The sequence below is a fragment of the Uranotaenia lowii genome, chromosome 3 (genome assembly GCF_029784155.1).
Source record: "Uranotaenia lowii strain MFRU-FL chromosome 3, ASM2978415v1, whole genome shotgun sequence".
Taxonomy (NCBI): Eukaryota; Metazoa; Arthropoda; class Insecta; order Diptera; family Culicidae; genus Uranotaenia; species Uranotaenia lowii.
Window position 1 is genome coordinate 139,501,982 of NC_073693.1, and position 13,196 is coordinate 139,515,177.

General features: G+C 40.4%; 2 protein-coding genes across 8 annotated transcripts in view; one reads left to right on the plus strand and one right to left on the minus strand.

Annotated features, from left to right (window-relative positions):
• Nucleotides 1-2,386: 2,386 nt before the first annotated feature.
• LOC129757482 (multifunctional methyltransferase subunit TRM112-like protein) lies at nt 2,387-4,811 on the plus strand. Of its 2 annotated transcripts, none has more exons than XM_055754728.1 (4): nt 2,387-2,569; nt 2,662-2,763; nt 3,333-3,568; nt 4,669-4,811. In XM_055754728.1, exons 1-3 carry the CDS (start codon nt 2,492-2,494, stop codon nt 3,519-3,521), a joined length of 369 nt encoding a protein of 122 aa, XP_055610703.1. In that variant the 5' UTR covers nt 2,387-2,491; the 3' UTR covers nt 3,522-3,568; nt 4,669-4,811. The 2 variants fall into 2 exon arrangements, with proteins under 2 accessions (XP_055610703.1, XP_055610702.1); XM_055754727.1 differs by having other exon boundaries at nt 2,388-2,569; nt 4,629-4,811.
• Nucleotides 3,562-13,196, minus strand: part of LOC129757480 (uncharacterized) — a 66,703-nt gene continuing 57,068 nt past the window's right edge. For 4 of the 6 annotated variants that reach the window (XM_055754721.1, XM_055754722.1, XM_055754723.1 and 1 more), the window contains 2 exons: nt 12,729-12,881; nt 3,562-5,769 (listed from right to left, as the gene is read on the minus strand). In XM_055754721.1, the coding sequence (XP_055610696.1) occupies nt 5,556-5,769; nt 12,729-12,881 (367 nt within the window). In that variant the 3' untranslated portion in view covers nt 3,562-5,555. The remainder of the gene's footprint in view (nt 5,770-12,728; nt 12,882-13,196) is intronic. The other 2 variants (XM_055754724.1, XM_055754720.1) reach the window with 1 other exon arrangement.

The following is a 13,196-nucleotide window of genomic DNA, read 5'->3' on the forward strand; positions in this document are numbered from 1 at the left end:
ATCGTTGGGAGTGGCTCCTCTACGTCGTTGGCTACGCCGGCGATGTACGTACGGCGTTTTCGTTGGTTCGCTGGTACGCATTGAACCTCAAAATTGTCGGTTTGAATTCCTCCTCCTGGGCATTAAAATCCCCGATGACGATCTTGATATCATGATGATGGATTCAAGTCGTGGTGTCACAACGCGTTATTTTCCTTGTTGTTTCTATAAATTTCTCAATTGAGAAGATTGTTATGATGAAAAGCGGAAAGCGACGATCTTTTTTAATAATGTGATTTAGTGTTTTTAGTTAAGTTGATAATTGATTCACTATAAATTTTAAAGAACCTGTAATTTTTTTATTAATTCAAAGACATCAAAAGATAAATAACATAACATCAAAATTAACCAACAAATAGGTAGAGAGTAAAATAAGACCTGAGTAATATGGTTTTGTATGGCTGTGGCTGTGATGAATTTTTAATGTTATATTTCTTACGTAAGATTTTTGGAAACCCTCCCTACCCCCCTAGTAAGAGATCGTAAGCAAATGTGAAACCCCCCCACCCCCCCTATGTGCTTACGTAATTAGTGAACAGCCCCCAAGCTCGTGTGTGTAGCCGCAGCTCTGGTAGATGGCACGATCATCCGGATACGTTCGTATCGTGGAGCCCTTCCAGCATACCTCCTGCAGAGCTACGATCTCGAACTTGCGGCTCTTCAATTCGTTGGAGAGCACATGGGTACAGCACACTAAATTTAGAAATCGGCAGTTCCATGTTCCAAGGTTCCAATCGCTAGTAACTTTTCGTCGCGTGTTCGTTGCTTGTGTTTTTTTGTAGTCAAGGGCTCGCAAGGCCCGTAGCTAACCCCACTATCTCGAAGGAGTACCGTCGTAATGTTGCTGTTTCGGGTCCCGAACACCACCAGGACGTTGTTGCACTCCGCACGCCGTCCCTGACATGGAGAACAGACGCGTACGGAGCCCCCTTCTCAGTCTGCAAGCGACCAAAGTATCCATCGGGGTTGGGTACCCGATCTCCGCAAAGGTTGCTCACACCCCTGCTGGCAACACGGGAGGGTAGAGAATCGGAGTTGTAAGACAAGAGGTGATAAGACCACTACCCGAAGCTTGGGTTTATGGGGTCTCGAGTTGCACCGTTCGCCAGCCAAACAGCCAACAGATCCAAAATATGGAGCACAAATCGGCCAAAAGCCTTGCGAGTTCCGGAGACGCAATTTTTGTCTTTGTGGGTATGACCTGTGGTATGACTTCCATCGACATCTTCTGGCAGAGGACGAGAGGAATGCGAACATTTCGATTTCGTTGTCGATCTAGAATCCACTTTAGTCTCGTTCACATCTTTTCGCAGGGTATGCTCAATCCATCTCGTATTACGTTCTCGATTTTTGATATCTGTTCACACCGGCAATGTAGTTCCACCACAGACTATTCCTTATGGTCTTTATGGTTATTATTCCTTAACAAAAACAAACACTCCATGGTAACTAGCATTTATACAAACTTCGAAAACTTGATCAAAATTAAATCGCCAGCTTCGATGATGTCAGTTCATTTTTTTGCGATCGAAGCGCCTCTGGTGCCGAAAATGCCCAAAACATTTGCGAAAAACCGAAAAAGAGTGTCCTGTCTGTATTAGTCTTTGGTTCTACGTTTGATAGCCAGTTGCCAAAACGTTGTCTCATTCTGAACTTCGATAAGATAGACAACAGTTCAGATGTTTTCATGTGGTTGTAATTGGCGTTATGATGGTCCACACATATGATCTTCTATAGTAAATATGAAATGTTCAGGGTCGCTTCGCAGAGTTGAGCGTTGTAGATCAACTTTACCAACGTTAGATTCTTTGGAATCTTTACAAAGATATTAAGGAACGTCGCAGTTTCACTAGAAAGAGCTGTACTGTGTGTATAGCTAGTTGACTTCTTCGAGATGCAGGTCCGATATCACTCTATTTACCCAATCGACATGTTAACCTCGCTGGCGAGGCTTTGTTAAATATAAAGAATAAACGGACCAGTCTCTTTGTTTCTGGCTTTCAAATGAACCAGACGTGTCTCAGTGTTTTATTTACATAATTGGACACCGCCACTTTAATATATTTTAAATTATTGTTGTATAAAATCGACACATCAAAAACAGTGTTTAAGATCTGGTGCTGGCAAAGCAGGGTTAGCTTTGAGCATTTTGGCATGAGTTAAATCAATAGAAAATAAGGATTGAAATTCGGCATCATTGGTATTAAAAAAAAAACAAATGCCTACACGAGCTGCACTACTTTTTTGTCCGACACTGTAGTTGCAAGCGTTACATGAAACTACCCACTTTCGAGCAACTTTACGTACTAAGGGCGCATGTCGTTTAAATTTGAGTTTCTTCACACAACGTGTATAAGTTTTATTTACATTTTATCAATCGCGTGTTTTCAAACGCATGTGAATTTTTTCAACAAATTTCAATCGTTTTTATTCGAAAAGTAACTGATTAAAAATGAAATTATTAACGTACAATTTCCTAACATCCAAGTGCATTCGAGGTGTGAAAGTTGGCTACCCCCTTAAATTGAATGTGAGTACATATATCATATAGGACCATCAGACTGAGAAGCGTATTACGCGTAGTTACCTGACCAACAACTTATCCGTTTTTCACGTTTACAGATTGTCGAGAAAAAAGTGGTGTCGTCCGACTTCAACGCCGAATTCATAACCAGAATGCTGCCCCGGTTGGACTGGAGCGCTATTAAACTGGCCGCGAATAATGTGAGTCTCTTGTTCCTAGTCCGTTTTTTCCGTCGAATCTTGGTCTTTGCTCCTTAAAATGTTATTTGAATATTTGAAACAATTTTTGATCTTCACGGAGTCATTTATGATCATCATGCATATTCATTAAAGTTGTTCGGCATTTACAGACTTCAAAAACACTGTACAACGAGTATGCACAAAATATCAGTATTTCGCCAACTATACCGACAATAAATCGACATCCCCCTTAGGAAACCAACAAGAAGCTTGAAAAGTTGACTTGGAAAACCTAGAATCATTTCTAAAGAATTTAGGGCTTGAACAGGAGAAATCTGTAGCTCGTAAAACTCAAATTTGCTTTCAAAAAATTCATGTTAAAAGAATTTATAAATTTATCTTGCCGAAATTACAGTTACTCATGTTGTGGAACAACTTCAAACTTGATAAAATTAAAAAAAAAGTTATTTCTCCGACAGCAAAAATTTATTCCACTCATGATTTCTCAAACTCTCGAAAATATCTCCTAACACAAATCAATCACTAAGTTTTGATCGAACACCTACGCCTACCTCTTCGTAACTTTCCAGATCGGAACCGACATACCTGCCAGTTTACCGGACGACATCGCCACCGATACCGAAACGCTGCAGAAGCTGCACCACGTGCTGATGGAGGTGGACATCATCGAGGGAACGTTGGAGTGTCCGGAAACGGGCCGGGTGTTTCCCATCAACGATGGCATCCCCAATATGCTGCTAAACGAGGACGAAGTTTGAGCGGATTGATTCTTCTTGGAGGAATGAAAGCCATTTAAACTAGTTGGGTGAGAGTTTTTATTCAATTTCCATGGGTTGGTTGGTTTTATACACTTTTTTTTTGTTAAGTTTTGTTGGTTGAACTACATAACTTTGTTTCGCAAAAGTTTACAGAAATATGCTACTGGGAATATAATTTGACAGACCTTTTTTGTGGTTTCATGTTAAATGGACGCAATTTGAATTAACAGCTTGGAGCACTTTTGTTTTTCGAGTGTTTCCCAATGTGGGGAACCAATTTTCAACTTTTTCGGTTTATCAAATTTGGTGAATTCTCAAAGGGACGAATAAGGTACCAGTATCATTTGTGTTAGACTTAAATCTACAACAATGCTCCAATGCTGAATAATAGTTAGTATTTAATACTTGTTTTTTCGATTTAATTTTTTTTTGTATTCAAACAATTACCAAACGCATTTAAATTTTTCATATTACTTTTACGACAATAAAAACTCGGTATTTTGCTATCACATGCAATAAATATATTTAGTTTTTTGTTTTTATGAAACTTGTAAAATTAGATTGTTTTTTTTTCTTGTCTTTTACGGTTGTGATTAAATATTCAATATCAAAATAATTTTCCATAATAGATGTTTTATCTCTCTGCATAATCTGTTTAGTGGGGTGACAATGATCTCTAATTCGTGATGCTACAATAATTTCTATTTTTCTCGGCTGCAGTGGTTTAGTGTTAGTTGGCTTCTATTTTCTAACTTTTTTTTTTGGTTTAATCAACATCTATTGCTAGTGTATTTTTATCCGTGGAAAAAGGCATTGGTTCTGTTCGTTGAAATGAGCAAAATGCGAGCGCTAACCTACTAGGTATTTAGTGTTTGTTTAAGTGTTGCCTCGTTTGAATTTGTCAGTTATAGTGTTACTTATAATACTCGTCTCTTTGGATTTAGCTCCAGTTAGTCAATCTGTTCAGGATTCAGTGAGAAGCGTTCGCTTTAAGCGTGATTTTCGATTGCTGATTTGAATGTACTTTGTAGTTTTATTTGAAAAATTCTTTAAAACACAAACTAAGTTCAATTTGGAAATCGGTTTCGTTTTATTTTCTCTTTATAGGACAAACGTTTCTAAGGTGCATTTTATTCTTTCACTGCAGAATTGCGTTTATGGATGGAGGCGATATGACTGTGTTGATCAATTTGTAAATAATCTTCATTTGCTACCGAATGTGTAATTTAAACATTTTCAATTGAGCACATAAATTTATTCGACAAAAATAAAGCTTACTCAGCACACAAATTGGGTTGATTTTTTTTAAAATATATCACACACTAAAGGGTTGAATGATTGAAATTGTTCTAATAAATGACACTATAATCCGAATTAATTACCTTAAATTTAAAAAAATCTTTGTCGTATTTTATTTTTTTTTTCAAACTCTTCATAACTCAGATCATGTTTTAGAAATTTGTGGAACAGTAAGAGACATAGTCTGTAGTGAGTAGTTCAATAAAACAATGTGTTGTAGACTGTACGGTTAATTTCAATCACAGTACAACTACGGAATAGGAAGATAAAACGAATTGGATTAGGTATTCCCAGTACAAACACTACATCTATCATTTTTTTACCAGCTCATAATGCTACGTTTTGACGTCATTGTTGAAATCCAACATACGGGTATCACTATTTGAGAATCATGCTTTTATTGGGTGAATATATTACCGATTACGTTACAAGATCTGTTGTGTATCGATAGAAAATATATTGTTTGTTTCTTTTTTAAAAAAGAACCCTTTACCTATAATTTACTATGCAGTGATAAATACCATTCGTTATAATGAAATGTAGTAGAAGACCGTCAAAGTAACATCACTTAATGAACATTATATTCCGTTTGAGTTTCGATTCATTTCCCTGAAGAAATTCTTCAGCAAGAAACTACCCGCTCAAGGTAGCGCGTTCCAGAACTATCCATTTTGTCTAGTAACCGTACCAGCAGCCGCGCGGTTGTCGCGGTTCCGATCGGCTCCGGATTCGATCCTAGTTGCACTTGACGTCGGCCAACGCTTGCATCTGCGAGTAGATGCTGCCTTTGGCGAGGCCAGTGGCTGGCCCCTTGCAAAGGTCCCCATTCGGGCCGAGTGCTGTGTACGATCGGTCCACTAGCCGAATCGTGCGATCCGCACCAAGGGCCAGCTTCTGGGATCCCCTCGCCAGGTCCGGATTGGCGCCGTTCCATGTGACGTAATCCGCGCTGTAGGAGAAGGAGGAACAGAATTTACATATTTAGTTTTCTGTCAATAGATCTTTTGTTACATTTTATTATTATTTTATTAATGTTGATTTTTTGAATAGGTTGTACCTATTTTCAAAAACGTCAGAGAAAGACTTGTTTAGGTGAGAGTCAAATGCATTTTCGGATGGAAAAACAACAGTCGATGACGGCTGCACTAGACTTAGCCTCGCTCTTGCGCGTTAGAAGAAACGATTTAAAGGGCGAACACGAAATTATTGCGAAACCGAAAATGTCATACCAATTTTCTTATAATGTTTAGAATCAAACCAAAATATTAGGGTAGTTTTAAACATATATTTTCTTCAAAAATCATAAGAAAAGATAATCGATGGAGCCTTTAGTGAAAAAATTGAACGCATTTTCTCTTGATGCCCTCCATTAAAGTCTTTACAGTGTCACCCGGTACCAGTTTCTGAGTTTTTTTTTCATTTTCTTAACATTTGTTATATGATTTTTAATCGCCGTAATTTGTATGATTATAATTTTAATGGCATGTGCGGCGGAATGAAAACTAGAGAGAATTTATTTTATTGAATTTGAAAGAAAGGTGGATAGACAGGCATTAGTGCGCCAATAGGAGAAAGCTTGATAGGTGTTGAAATTTTAGGCTAAAGGGCATGTTGATGAAAAGCTCCCATGAATTGCTCCCGCCTTTGCTCTGCATTAGCTAACTATACATGAGAAACCCAGAAAGAGAATTCCCATGTATAGCGAGCCCAATGGTTTGAGAGCGTGTTTTTACGCACACTTCAAACGAGCAAAAACGTAGCATGGGAATTCTCTTTCTGGGTTTCTCATGTATAGTTAGCTAATGCAGAGCAAAGGCGGGAGCAATTCATGGGAGCTTTTCATCAACATGCCCTCTAGCCTAAAATTTCAACACCTATCAAGCTTTCTCCTATTGGCGCACTAATGCCTGTCTATCCACCTTTCTTTTAAATTCTATAAAATAAATTCTCTCTAGTTTTCATTCCGCGCGCACATGCCATTAAAATTATAATCATTTCTTAACATTTCCTTCTCGTCTTTGACTATCTTCTTGCTCTTCCGAAGTCCCCGCTTCATTATTGCCCAGTACTGCTCCACCGGGCGCAGCTCCGGAAGGTTTTTCGGGTTCATGTCCTTTGGAACAAAATGGACAGAATTGGCCACATTTCACTCCAGGACACTTTTAAAATAGTGGCATGACGCCCAATCTGGCCAAAATAGCGTAGCTTTGTCGCACTGCTGCAAGAACGGCAAGAGGCGCTTCTCACAGCAGCCATATTTTATTAGCATCTTCTCGTAGAGCTTCCGTGCTAGAGATTTAGCCGTCGCGTCGATTGTTGGCGCTCATCGCGGTTTGGGAAGTTCTGTACTTTGTATGAATATGTAGTCCAGCTCTCTTCTTTGCATTCTGGACGAAGCTCTGCGAATTGCCGATGACTTCTTGAAAAATTTTACTCCATCTGGCTAGTATTCTCAACATTACCTGGTGGGAATCGAGGAACGAAATTTTCAGAAGAAACATTTTAAGAAGGTCAATCAACATGAACAACTGGGATCACCTGTGAAAACTTCTTACGCTTCGCATGGTTCAGATTTCAAGTAAATACAACGTATGAATAAGGACATGATCAGTTCAAAATGGAATGCTTAAAACATATTAAAAAAACGTTAACTTATGTAGAAGCAAAAGGGATTTTCAATTGAATTCTCCATAGAATTTTTGGCTTATCCAGCCATGAAACAGGCTGCAAAATTGCATAACATTGTCATAAGAAAATTCAAACAGAATACTCGAGCAGACGTTGATATCTGAATCAATAGCAAACTGGAAAAAGAGCTATCATTGAAAAAAAGACGACATTTTTTTTTGTATTTTATCCGATACCAATCCGATATCAATATCAATATGTTGAAATATGATGGCAAACCAACAACAAAGGGAAGTACAGAACTAAACAAAATAATTTACGCACCCGCTATCCAAATTTTCAATTCCCCATATCTTTTATTGCAGAAGGAATGTCAACACAATATATTCGAATGAATTGTAGTAGGGGGAAGTGTACCTATATGCGCATATTGGGTAATATGCGCATACAGCCGATTGACGATATGGCTGGAGATTCATCATATCTAACTAGTGCAGTTTGAGGGTAATACGCTTTTAACACATGGCATAAAAAAATTAAATTATTATATAAAGTCGAAAAAATTTAAAAATTCAAACAAGATTTTTGTCAGTTTTGATATAATATATTGAACTTTAATTATTGTGCATACAGATTCTGTGAACAAAAATTTTAGTGGTTTTTCTTTCTTATTCATCTGGAAATCGGAAATTCAACAAATCGAAGCTTTTGGCAAAGTTGTAAATGATAAGATATTGGAATAAGAGACAGGTTCTGAATGCCCATATCAAGGCAGGTTAAATGCCTATATCAAGAAAAATAGATTAGTCTTATAAATTTTTTACTTTCTATCATTTAAACATGAAATCTAAGCTCAAATCACGATCTTACAACGAAAAAAGAAGAACTTCCTACTGATCCGATAAAAATACAATATGAACAAAATATTACCCTGAAGTATGGCCATATGGCATACTTAACTATGTTTCATGCAAAAGAACTAGTGATGTAAAAAATTTCAACAAAATTTCGGCCTTGACGTATGCTTAACATCCGTTTCTTCCATTTTCAATTAAATAATATCAAAATATTGCAAGTGGTAATGAAATATAGCTAAAAACATAAATATGCGCATTTAGCCCGCCAGTTTCGGAAATCGGCTGTTTTGACTTCTTTTATTATAAAATTATTTTCACAAAAACTGTAAGAGATTTTAACAGAAAAATTTCTCTAACGTACATAAAACAGATGTCCGCTCATGTGCATATAGTTTTCAGACTCCTATCTTTTGGAGTATAGGAGAAAATGAGTGCTTTCCTTAATATGCGCATATAGCCTTCCTCTCCCCTATTTTTGATTCTCTAACGACTGATGTAAAATTTTGACCAAAATAGTGCCTAATACTTCAGCATTACTGTAGTAGTTAGTTATCTTTTTTTTTGACAAAATACAGTACGCACTTTTTATAGTCTTATCAGATCACTATTTTCCAGCTCTGATAATTGATCCTACTTGCTTGGAGTTAGGAAGGGTTCAAATCTACGCGAAAATCCGTCGAATACATATGTACTTAGGTTTACCCTTCCTTTGCGGTTAGGGTCTATATGACCCGAACTATACTGTCTCGGAGCGATATCTCAGGAACGGTTAAAGCTAGATACATGAAATGTTCTGACTTTCCAATTTCTCGCTTTTAGCAGGAAGCGGCAGCGATTGGTGTTGATGCCATAAACGGGTAAGCCACCAGGTGACCCATCAGGTTATCGCCCGATATGTTTCCTGGATACTGCAGGAAGGTGGTCCAGAGAAGGATACAGCTCTACACCGAAGGTGTGAACGGTCTATTCGAAAACAGTTTGGTTTTCGGAAATGTCGCAGTACGGTGGATGCCATTCGACGCGGCCTCGAAATGGCAGACGAGGCCAGACTCAAGAAAAGGAGAGGAGACCGGTTTTGCGCAGTGGTCACCCTTACGTGAAGAACGCCTTCACCAGCGTCAGTTGGGCAGCGATTGCGTCGTCGCTCATTCGTATGAGCATTCCGGCATTTATCTGTAGGATGGTGGAGTGTTACTTCTGTTATTACCAACTACAGTTTATGACCAGCGTGGGACTGGAAACAGTTGGCAGGGGTTCCACAAGGATCGATACTTGGCCCGGTATTGTGGAGCATCGTTTAAGACGAACTGCTGAGACTGCGTCTCCCTACGGGAGTGAGACTTGTGGGATTCGCCGACGACGTGGTTCTCCTGGCATCGGTCGGGCCCATCAACCAAAGAGGTCCAGTTACTCGCCACAGTAGCGATTGAGAAGGTGGAAAGTTGGATGCTCTCCGAGGGCTTGCGCACAAGACCGAGATGGTGCTGATCACGAACCTGATTTCAGCACAATCAGGGAAGATTGCAGCTGTACCGTGCGCAATCGAATCGAAGCGTGCGAACAAGTTCCTGGGGCTGATGATCGACGACCGGCTGAGCTTTACGGCCCACCTCGACTACGAAAGAGCGGCAATGGCGACAGCAGCCCTCTCACGGGCCATGTCGTCGAACAACTCGGCGATCCGCTGCAGCAGAAAGAGGGTCATGGCGAACGTGACCTCGTCCATTTGTAAAGCAGCCTTGAGCAGGCAGTGTAATCTGCAAAAGCTGTGCAGTGTGCAGCGGCTGATGAACCTGCAAGTTATCAGCACATACCGAATGGTGTCCTCGGTAGCTGCTGATGTTGTGGCGGGGGTCATGCCCATCTCGGTCTTGCTAGAGGAAGATATCTTCTGCTACGAGCACAGGCACATGCCCGATGTGCGGAAACATGCCAGAGAGGCCTCAATGTCCAGCTGGCTACACCAGTGGGACAGCTCGGAACTTGGCCGGTGTACCTATTACTTGATCCCTAACGTCGGGTTTTGGATGGGTCGGAGACATGGAGAGGTGGATTTCTGCATGACACAGTTTTTGACTGGTCACGGATGCTTCATGCAGTACCACCGTACCACCATCGGCTTGAACACTTGGCCTCGCCATTCTGCCCAACCTGCGGCGACACAGTTAAGACACCAGAGCACGTATTGTTCAACTGCCCGAGGTTCGAAGGGGTGCGCACTAACATGCTTGCCTTCTGCGGACCAGACACGACAGCCGACATGATCGTGCGGAGGATGCCAATACCTGGCGCGTGGTCAGTGATGGGATCATGACTGCCCTGCACAGATGTTGGAACCAGCACCAGTTCGCGACCGGTGTAGGGTGACTCCTTCGTAAGACACTCACATCTCACGGCTCACATCTCATTCCTCACGTTTCACTTCGCACTTATCAAGGATCACTTGTCACGTCTCATGTCTTACTTCTCTTTTCTCACCGCTCATTTTTCACTTCCCTTCTCGGCATTTTTTCTTCTGGAAGGTTCGGACCGTGTGACCGTGACCGTGTGAAAAATTACCGACAGCGAAAGGTGCAAATAATCGATTTACACGCAATTTAGTTTTACCCCTTTTTGATTCGAACACCGTTTATAACGAGGAGAGCTCACGATAGTCAGTTATCAAGAATTCATGCTTGCCTAAAGCTTTTCGTTTAAAACATGCTGGCCATTCCGAAAATTGTCACGTTGTTGTCACAATGATAAATTAAAATAAGGAGCAACCAAAAATACAAGATCTACATATTGCTTTTTCGAGAAACATCCCTTTCGTAACAGGTCATACATATGTATCACGCTGTCGCCGTAAGATGACCTCAGTACGCTTCGGGCTATTTTTGTTAGAAAAGGCGTAATGCAGCATATGCCTTCTGATCTGTCCTAGAGTAACCGACATTGTCGGGCTGACAGTACATGGCCAGCAAAGCAGTGTAGAAACTCGAGATCTCAGGTGGTGCTTCACTAGTCCTGTGGAATACACTGAGGTTTTTTTTTACGCGGTATTTGGTCCCGCGTAAAAAAAAAACCGCGTAAAAAAACCGCGTTAATTCGAAAATCCGCGTAAAAAAAACCGCGTTAATTCGAAAATCCGCGTAAAAAAAACCGCGTTAATTCGAAAATCCGCGTAAAAAAAAACCTCGTTAATTCGAAAATCCACGCGAAAAATTATTTTTAATTAAAAAAAATCGCGCAAAAAAGCACGTTACTAAAAAAACGCGTTAGAACCATGATTATTTAAAAATTTGCGTACAATGATAGTTTATTTTTAAGATAAAAAACAAAATCAACTAGATTAATAGAATAGTAGAATATAGTGAGGCTTATTTGACAGTGTGGAATTCAGATCGTCTCATGTCTCATGTCTCAGGTCTCATGTTCCATGTCTCAGGTCTTAGGTCTCATGTCTCAGGTCTCATGTTCCATGTCTCAGGTCTCAGGTCTCAGGTCTCAGGTCTCATGTCTCAGGTCTCATGTCTCATGTCTCAGGTCTCGGGTCTCATGTCTCAGGTCTCATGTCTCAGGTCTCATGTCTCATGTTTCAGGTCTCAGGTCTCATGTCTCATGTCTCAGGTCTCATGTCTCATGTCTCAGGTTTTATGTCTCATGTCTCATGGCTCAGGTCTCATGTCTCATGGCTCATGTCTCATGTCTCATGTCTTTGTTCTCATGTCTCAGGTCTCATGTCTCAGGTCTCATGTCTTAGGTCTTATGTCTCATGTCTCATGTCTCAGGTCTCATGTCTCATGTCTCATGTCTCATGTCTCATGTCTCAGGTCTCAGGTCTCAGGTCTCAAGTCTCAGGTCTTATGTCTCGTGTCTCAGATCTCGAGTCTCATATTTCAGGTCTCAAATCTCAGGTCTCAAGTCTCAGGTCTCAGGTCTCAGATCTCATGTATCACGTTCTTAGTCTCAGAGCTAAGATTTTCCCAACTACAAAAAGATTCTAAGAGTTTTCCTTTGAAAAAGTCTTAGAATATTTTCTCTGAAAAACCGCGTTAATTCGAAAATCCGCGTAAAAAAAAACCGCGTTAATTCGAAAATCCGCGTAAAAAAAACCGCGTTAATTCGAAAATCCGCGTAAAAAAAGCCGCGTAAAAAAAACCGTGTAAAAAAAACCGCGTAAAAAAAAAACCTCAGTGTATGTCGCAACGAAATGTTGACGACCAGCCAAATTACCAAGTCCTGGTTTGACGATTTGAGAAAGGTTGCCAAGTCATTGATGAAGAGTGCTAATATGAGCGGTCCTAAGTGACTACCTTGAGGAGCACCAGTTAATGAAAAATGGGTTCCATGACACTTTGCCGGCCATTCAACACTCGAATTTGAGAAAAATATGTACAAATAATGATTACAATTCAGTGTTAGAACAAAAAATGATACTTACAGCAGCAGATCGTCGTTAGGCCCCCGGAACAGCTTCATGTTGGGACCCTTGGTAGCAATCCGGGACGATTTGGCATTTGTCATCTTTCCGTCCTGATCCTTCCGGCTGCCGTCCAGTTCGTCCTCGGAGGAGGAACTTCTAAAAATAGAATACCTAAAATTACACCGAACCGTGTACACGGGACAGCGCGAACGGATGTGTGGATAAAAAACGGATGGGGCCAACGGATCGATTGATTGATTGATTGTGATTGTAGATCGGGCGATCGAGCGAGCGAGGCGAGCGGGCGACACCAAAACCAATGGGCGCGAAAATGCGATGCGGGTACGGGTGTAGGGTTTTGCACAGGGTGATGATGAGACGATAGTAGCGAGGCCAAAACAGAGAGTTCGAAGATATTGAACCGAACAAAAATTAAAATAAAAAGTGACATTAGAACAGAACAAAATCGATGACAGGGAAATAATA